At 42.8% G+C, this 8,429-nt stretch overlaps 2 protein-coding genes across 2 annotated transcripts in view; one reads left to right on the top strand and one right to left on the bottom strand.

The window, feature by feature from the left end:
* Positions 1-2,348, bottom strand: part of IFT46 (intraflagellar transport 46) — a 22,991-nt gene extending 20,643 nt beyond the window's left edge. Inside the window, exons 1-2 of the mRNA XM_027835601.1 lie at positions 2,105-2,348; positions 1,366-1,462 (exon numbers count right to left, since the gene is read on the bottom strand). Of these exons, the coding sequence (XP_027691402.1) occupies positions 1,366-1,462; positions 2,105-2,134 (127 nt within the window). The 5' untranslated portion in view covers positions 2,135-2,348. The remainder of the gene's footprint in view (positions 1-1,365; positions 1,463-2,104) is intronic.
* A 1,552-nt stretch (positions 2,349-3,900) lies between these two features.
* ARCN1 (archain 1) overlaps positions 3,901-8,429 on the top strand; it is a 31,227-nt gene continuing 26,698 nt past the window's right edge. Inside the window, exon 1 of the mRNA XM_027835583.1 lies at positions 3,901-3,982. Coding sequence (XP_027691384.1) covers positions 3,980-3,982 — 3 coding nt within the window. The 5' untranslated portion in view covers positions 3,901-3,979. The remainder of the gene's footprint in view (positions 3,983-8,429) is intronic.

The raw sequence follows: 8,429 nt of genomic DNA, 5'->3' as shown, positions 1-8,429 counted from the left end.
TTGAATATGAAGAGATGATATCTAAAAAATAAAATTAAGGGGTGACAGAGGATTGTACTGGGAGAAGGAGAAAGGAAGAGTAAATGGGATAAAATATCTGACATAAAAGAGGCAAGAAAAAAGCTTTTACAGTGGAAGAGAGAGAGGGGAGGTGAGGGGAAGTGAGTGAATCTTTCATTGGATTTGGCTTAAGGAGGGAATTACATACATGCTCAATTGGGTATGGAAATCTAACTTACCCTACAGGAAAATAGGGGGGAAGGGGATAAGAGGGGGGGGATAACAGAGAGGAGGGCAGATTGGGGGAGGAGGTAATCAGAAGCAAACACTTTTGAAGAGGGACAGGGTCAAAGGAGATAACAGAATAAACTGCAGAGAAGGGGGAGGATAGGATGAAGAAAAATATAGTTAGTCTTTCACAACATTATTACTATGGAAGTATTTTGCATGACTACACATGTATAACCAATACTGAATTGCTTACCTTCTCAATGAAGGTGGGTGGGGAGGGAAAGGAGAGAATTTGGAACTCAAAGTTTTAAAAATGCACATTAAAAATTGTTTTTACATGCAACTGGGAAATAAGATATACAGGCAAAGGGGTATAGAAATCTATCCTGCCCTACAGGAAAATAGAAGGGGAAGGGGATAAAAGAACGGAGGGGATGACGGAAGGGAGGGCAGATTGGGGAAAGAGGTATTCAGAATGCACATTGTCTTGGGGTAGGGGAGGAAACAGGTGGGAAGAAAATTTGGAACTCAAAATTCTGTGGAAGTGAATGTTCAAAACTAAAAATAAATAATTAAATTTAAAAAAAGATCTAATCAATTAATCTTAATTCCAGAGGACTCATGATGAGGAATGCTACTTACCTCCTAAGAGACAGATGATAACTACCCATGTAAAATAAGATATATTTTTGGATACCACCAATATGAGAATTTGTTTTGCTTGATTTATTATTTATTATATTTATTTATTTATATTTATTATAAGCAGATTGTCTTTCCTTTTTTTCTTTTCCAGTGGGGGAGAAAGGTGTGAGACAGAGAAAATAAATTCTTGTTGATCGAAAAAAAAAAATTAAATTACAAATAAGGCTGAGCAGTGTTTTAGATGTGCCACAGGAGCACCAAAGCAGCTAAAGGAGTTAAACGAAACAATCTGGCATCAGTATTTAAGATGAAGTGGAATAGGGAGGATTAGTTTCCTCTCTTACTTTGCTAGTGAGAAAAATAAGATGCTGAGATGTGAAATAACTGGCCTTAATGTTACCGAGTTCTAAGTTCAAAAAAGTTAACTGTTTGGAGCATGCCCATGAATCCACCTGTTCTCCAATTAGAGAGGAATCATTCTTGTCTTACCCTGGTGCCGGGGGGTTGGAGTATAAATGCTGGCAACCTCTTCAGAGTCATTAATCTCTAGACTTTCATCATATGGCTGGTTTTCAACGACCTTGGTCTGTGCAAAAAGAGAAATGATTATGTGGGTCATAGTGATAAGCCTGCCAAAATTTACATTTCCCCTAAAAAGCACAGCTCCTCTCCCATACCCAAGCCAACAGTTGTAAAACTCTCCACTTAAGTTCACCTCCCCTCCCCCTGCGCTACAAGTAAGCAGTGCGATGGTGTGAGGCAGCCCACCCAGGGAACGGTTCTGGGGTTAGCTAGAGGAGGAGGAGGAGGAGGAGGGAGGAAGCTTGAGGGGAGAGGTAAAATGACCACCTATACTAGCAATGTCGCTTCAGAAACCTGTAAGATACGGTCATCCCAGCCCAAGGGTTTCCATAGAGATGTCCTCTGGCTCAGTTTGACCCCCCATGGCTGTTGGGAGTTTCTCAAGGCTGACGGGGTTCCTAGCCCAGAAGTCTCCTGTTGGAGCCCCAGAGGGAGGAAGAATCCCATTCCCTCATGCCCATCCTGGACTCCTACATGCATCCCCCTCCCCAGGTAGGACGCGTCTCTCCCGAAACACCGAGGGGGGGGCTGGCCCTCTGTTGCCATGGAGACCGTAGGGGTTGCCATAGAGACACGGAGTCCTCCGGGTTGTCCAGCTTGGAGGGCGGGAGGGCTCTCTCTAGCCTCTCCGGGCTGGATGGGTTACCTGCAGTCCTTCTGAATCCGTCTCCTCCATTTGGAAAGGACTTGGGGGCCAAGAGCGCCGGATTCACCCCCACCTCAGGCCTAACGACTGTAAGAGCCTCCAACCCGACCAGCGGGCGTGTTGACAGTCTCTAAGACAGGGGAGCCATCGCGAGATCTCCTCGCCTTCCCGTTTGACCTCGTGACAACTCTGGCCAAGCCTCCTTAGGGTTCCCCCCACTCCCCAGCCAGTCAGAGGCTTTCTCCGGGCGGCTAGGAGAGCCTAGAGGGGTCGTAGCCCATCTGGGCAGCCAGTCCCGCGCACCGGCGATTTTGGGAAATGCGTGTATGGTGGCATCTAGCGGCCAACTTCGGGCAATGTCGCTTTGGCCAGAGACCAACCTGTGAATGCCGTTTACAGGGTTTCCCATGAGGGATCGCTGGTTGTGCAACTTCTCCCAGGTCAATCAGATTTTTAAAAATAGATATGCAGATCCTTCAGGGAAGAATGAACGAAAGGCAAGTTCCAGACCACTCGGATCTGCTAAACTTTGGAAGACAGAGAAAGAAGGAGAAAGAAAATAGAAAAAGATTTTGACCCAGAAAAATCTCCTAAGGGAAGTAAGGAAGTAGCTGAAAAATTGGGGTATCAGGAACATTCCTTCTTCCAGGCCGGATGATAATGGTCCTGTAGGCACTTTCCCTGGACGTGTCAGTTGTGCCGGATCTTGCCCCTCCAAGATGTATGCACCAGAATATATTCTCTTTCTTTTGCAGCTGAGATTGGCAGATGACTTCCCTGAAAGCCTTAAGTAGTAAAATGAGTGGCGGTCACCAAATAACAGCACAAGTAATTCTTTGTTTGGGCTCCAGATGAAGCTGCTTGCCAGTCCCCAGTCCTATGAAAATGTTAAAATATGCTGGCTTTCTAAATAAAGTCCTTTTAAGAAAAATTAATTTTATTTTAAAACAAAGATCCACCTTTTCTCTCTCCCTTCCCAAAGTAAGAAAAAATGAAACTCCTGTTACAAACACGGATAATCAAGCAAAATAAATTCCTACATTGGCTGTGTCATATGTGTGTGTGTGAATTTCAAAATGCACTGAGTCCACATCTCTTTCGGGAGGTGGGTAGCATGTTTCAACGTAAGACCTCTGAATTATGGTTGGTCATTTTGTTGATCAGAATTCCCAAGTCTTTTATAACAATAAACATTTATTAAGTGCCAGGCACTGTGCTAAGCACTTTCAAAGTTGTTTGTCTTTACAATATGGTTGTTATGTATAAATTGTTCTCCTGGTACTGCTCACCTCACTATGCATCAGTTCTCTAAAGTCATAGGCAGAATATAACTGCTTAACATGGGTCTTTCGCTGCTTCCTCGACTGCAGAGACTGCTTCGTTTGTCTTATGGTACCTTGAACACACACAATGGGTATTTAATAAATATTTGTTGAAATAAATTAAATAGAACTGAATTGAATCACAGATGGAGCTGAAGCAGGGGGTGAAATAAAGTGGTGAGCAGAACAACGTGTAATAGTAAAGGGCCACAGAGTAAGTGGGCAAGTGGGACCATCTGCTCAACGAAGGGGAGGGAGAGAAAGGGCGTGTTTTACTCAAGGTTTGAAGGCAGCGGGGAGGTGTGAGATCAAACGGGTCTAGACTGGGTGGGCGGGTACTGGTGCCCCCATTGATCCCGCCCCCTGCCCTTTAACCCGCGCCGTTTCCGTTTGGAGACGTGGCTCGGGGCCGCCATCTTGGCAAGAAGCGAAGCAGTGGCGGCTCCCGTCAGGGGAGCGGCAGGTCCAGAGTGGCCGGTCCTCCCCGCCCGGGTCCCTTACCCTTCTGCTCAGTGGAGCCGGAGCGCGGGTTCGCCGCACCACCGCTCTCATCATGGTAAGATCCGAGCTGGGCCCCGAATCCGACCCCCCGGGAGGCCGGCGGCCCCTCTCCCGGGCCAGCCGGCCGGCCTTGCCTGTGGGCCGGCCCCGCCTCAGTCCGTGCACCCCGGGCCCGGCCCTCCTCACGGGGCCCCGCGGGCACAGTGTCTCCTCGGCCGGTGCAGGGCCCGGCCTTCCGGCAGACCTAAGGGAACTCCCTGAGGGCCCCGCTGCCGGCCGGACGCCGGGCCAGCTGCGACTCCCCGGCTTCAATCCCGCCGGGATTCTGCGGGCGTGCGGGCGCCCAGACTAGGGGCTTGTGCCCCTGCCCGAGGGTGCGGAGGGCAGGCTGGGCCTGCCTCCGTACCTCCCTTGTCCCCTTCATTCTGCAGGCCCCTTCCCCCGCCGAGTATTACGTGGACCAGGAAGACGGGAGCGGGTGGACGCTGGGCTGGACCAGGCTGCCCTTCTCAAGTGCTGCTTTCCTTCCTGGACTCTCCTAGAATACTTGGTGGAAACACCCCTCTACCCCTTTAAGCAATTGATCTGCACCCTGTCCCTGTTAGGTGCTTCACTATAGGTTTTCAATAGAGGAAAACTACTGTTAAAAAGTGACTTGTATTAGAACCCCGTTTAGCTACGTTGAAGTTATCTTGGGGTCTTTTCCTTCCCTCCCCACTAATTCCTGTAGAGAAAGATCAGAACCCACTGAGTTCTGAACTCAGCCAGCGTTCATGAAGTGTCCAATCGAATGCATAGAAACATAGAAAACAAGGCCTCTGGGATCCTTGAGGAGCTTAGATTTAGAGAGGTAGTGTCATTTGTTAACCCTAGAACCTCCTTCGTTTCAAAATCTTGTATTTTCATTACCTATTTAAAAATTGAGATATTTAAACAGACTCAATCTCTTAAGTAGATAAAGAATGAATAAATAGGCAACTAACTATAGGGCTGATTCTAGGGCTTCTTGCTCCCAATCATCCAGGGAGAGTGATTATATGTTCTAGTGTGAAAATAATACTGTTTATTCCCATTTGAGGGGAAAAACATAATTTAAATAATTGTATGAGAAGAAAACCCTAGCTTCTAATTACCCCAAACTTGGTTTCAGTAACACTTTTAAATTAAAATTTAGTAGCTCCATTTTGCTATTTTGGATACCTGATGCTTTCATGTCCATCATACTTTTTCTAGTTATTTAACTATATTAATATTCTTACTTAAAATATCTTTACATATGTTAGAGAGATGACAATATAATTTGATGCTGATTTAAGTAATCGACCTTTGCTGACAATCAAATGAGATCTGAGGGAATATGTTGCTTAGACTTTAAGAAACTGACAGGGTCATTTTAGTTAGATAAATTGCATAAAGCAGTTTTTTGTAACATTTTTGTTCAAATTACATAAAATTTCCAGAAAAACAGATCTGGCTTTAAAATTCCAATGAGTACAAAAATATTGAATGGGGATTTTTACACTTCTCCCCACATATTGAAATTTAACCAATTTCAGTGCATTTAATTCTGAATGTAAAGTTTTAGTGCTTTGAAGTTTAATGTTTTAAAAATTTATCCTTTAAGCTAAGTAAATGGTGTCTGAAATCTTTGTTTAGAAAGACAACTGGAATTGCATTTTTTACTAATAAAAAGTAGGATTTGACAGAAGATAAGTCAAAGTCTTATCAAGTGAATGGTGAATAAGTTTTATACTTTCTGTTTGAATGAGTGTATTATATGAAAAGTTTTCATGTTCATTTATACTTTAATACATTATCACATCTGGATCATGCATGACCCACATATGTGAAATATGGGTTCTTTGGGGGAATATATCACAACTTTTTCTGGAGTCCAGAGTACTAGTGATAGGTCAATGCAGTGTCTTCATCCTGTGTTTACTTATAGAATGGTAATTCCTTGAATATAGTAAAGTGGATGTTTCATTAAGTCTGTGCCTCCTGTTCCAGGCCTTGCCTGTGTACCAGTCCCACCTCAACTTGTGGACCCTGGGCCTGCTTTGCTTTTACATTCAAAAATTGCAGATAAATGGGAGCTCTGTGTAGGTAGCTGTTCTCCAAATTCATCCAGACATTCCACTTCTAGCCTCCATACTTTGACACAGGATATCTTGTATGCTTGAAAAGCACTTCTTCACCTCTGCTTGTTAGAATCCTTAACTTTCTTCCAAATGCCACTTTCTATAGGAAATCTTTTCTGATCCCCTTAGTTGTTTAGCATTTTCTGCTTCCTTAAATTGTCCTATATTTGCTTTTCTTTATAAATGCTGTGCCCCCACCTGCACAACTAAGCTCTTTAAGAGCAAGGACTACCCCATACAATATGGGTAGCTCCATTCCACATGAAAGGCTTTCAGATATTTGGAAGATGACAGTCAGAAATCTTTTTCATCTTCCTCCTGTAGACACACTCCAACATCCCTCTTTCTATATCTTTGTGTGCCCATCAGCTGTCAGAGTGCCCCACACATAGTAAGTATTTGATAAATGCTTACTGTTGCACTGTCTTACTGTTACATCATTCCAATTTGGTGAGAGGGATTAAGGAAAGCAGATAGTTGTAACCATAGGATCATAGCTTTAGAGTTGGAAGAGTCATCTAGTCTAACTCTGTTTTTTTGCAGATGAAGAAACTAAATCTCAGAGGGGACATTCTTTGAAGAGTTATTAAACTTCCATAAGTAGCTTCTTACAGAACAAATGTTCCTTCAGGATTCACTTAAATGGGACCCGTGACATAGGTTAACCTAATGTATTTAATAATATGCCCACTTACTTTAAAAAGGCTCAAATCTTGAAATGCAAATAAGTGAACTTTGAAGTTTTTTAAGTTCTCTTTGATGACATCATTGGAGAAGTGATTGATTTCATTTCCCTTTTAATACTCTGCAAATTAATGAGCCGAAATTATTATAGTAGACACCATGTCTTCTTAGTTAGCTCTGCATTTTCTGCAATAAAATTGTACCTGAATGTGTGGACTCTGTACTAAATTGCTGTTATTCTAGCACACTTGTTTAAAAATCTCTGTTAACATTCTAGACTGGTGAACTTGATGTTCATTGCTGATAAACAATGTTTAATAACCCATTATAGAATTTTATCAGCATTGAAAAAGTTAAATCTTGATCATAAAAGCCAGCATGGGTTCACTAAGAAGTCATACCAAGTTAACTTTTTTTTTTTTAAAAGAAAATCACTGCACAGGTAGATAAGGGAAATGTAAATGTGTTGTGTATCTGAATTTCAACAAGGTATCAATATCCACAAAATTATCTTTGTGGACAAGATAGAGAAATACAGGTGACATGGTTAGGTGGATTTAAAACTGGTTGGATGACTGTACCCAAAGAAATTTGATTAATGGATCTATGTCAGCCTGGAGTTAGGTTCCTAATGACAAGCTATAGGACTCTGTCTTATTGTGAATTTTTAGCCATTACTTAGCTGAGGATACAGATGCCAGTACACAGCAGATTTGTAGATGAATGAAACTCAGAGGGATGGTGACTGGATCATGAGCCGTCTTGACAAGCTATAATGATGGGCCAGAACTAACTAAATATTTAATAGAGAAGAATGTATTTATAGTCCTGCAGTTTCAACCAATCAGTTACACTCATATAGTACAGAAAAGACAAAGTTAGGTATCATTCTATGTTGAAAAGACCTGGGACTTCAGTAGAATACAAACTCAGTGTGAGTCAACAATGTGTGATGTCAGCATCCAAAAAACTGATGTGATGTTAGATGACATTAAGAGGAGCATAGTGTCCAAGATGAAATAGTAATACCTCTGTTTAATTTTTAAAGCCTTTCACAGCCTTGTTCTAACTTATCTTCCCATCCTTTTATTCGTTCCTCTTCTTCGATCCAGTCAAATTGCCCTTCTCTCTGTTTCCCACATGCAACACTCCCATCTCTTATCTCCAGGCTTTTGCTGTAGCTGGCTGTCTCCCATTCCAGGTATGTATTCCCTCTTTTATCTCAGCCTGATAGGGTCCCTCTCTTCCTTCATGACACAACTCAAGCACAATCTTTTATATGAAGGTTTTTCCAATTCCCTCTAACTGCTGGTGTCCGAACTCACCTAGTTACCTGCTTTACATTTACATTTATGTTTACATTTCATCCCCTCTTAGGATGTAAGCTCCTTGCAAATGGTGATTATCTCATTCATTATATTTGTATTTCCAGTGCCTAATATGGTATTTGGCGTGTTTGTTGTCGTTAAGTCATTTTTCAGTCATATCTGACTCTCCATGACTCCATTTGGGGTTTTCTTGGCAAAGATACTGGAATGGTTTGCCATTTCCTTTCCCAGCTTGTTTTACAGATGAGGAACTGAGGCAAACAGTGTTAAGTGACTTGCCCAGGGTCACTAGTAAGTGAGGCCAAATGTGAACTCAGGATGGCGAGTCTTCCTCACTCCAGGCCCAGGA

The sequence above is a fragment of the Vombatus ursinus genome, unplaced genomic scaffold (assembly GCF_900497805.2).
Source record: "Vombatus ursinus unplaced genomic scaffold, bare-nosed wombat genome assembly UNPS02014816.1, whole genome shotgun sequence".
Taxonomy (NCBI): Eukaryota; Metazoa; Chordata; class Mammalia; order Diprotodontia; family Vombatidae; genus Vombatus; species Vombatus ursinus.
This window is presented reverse-complemented; position numbering and strand designations above follow the sequence as displayed.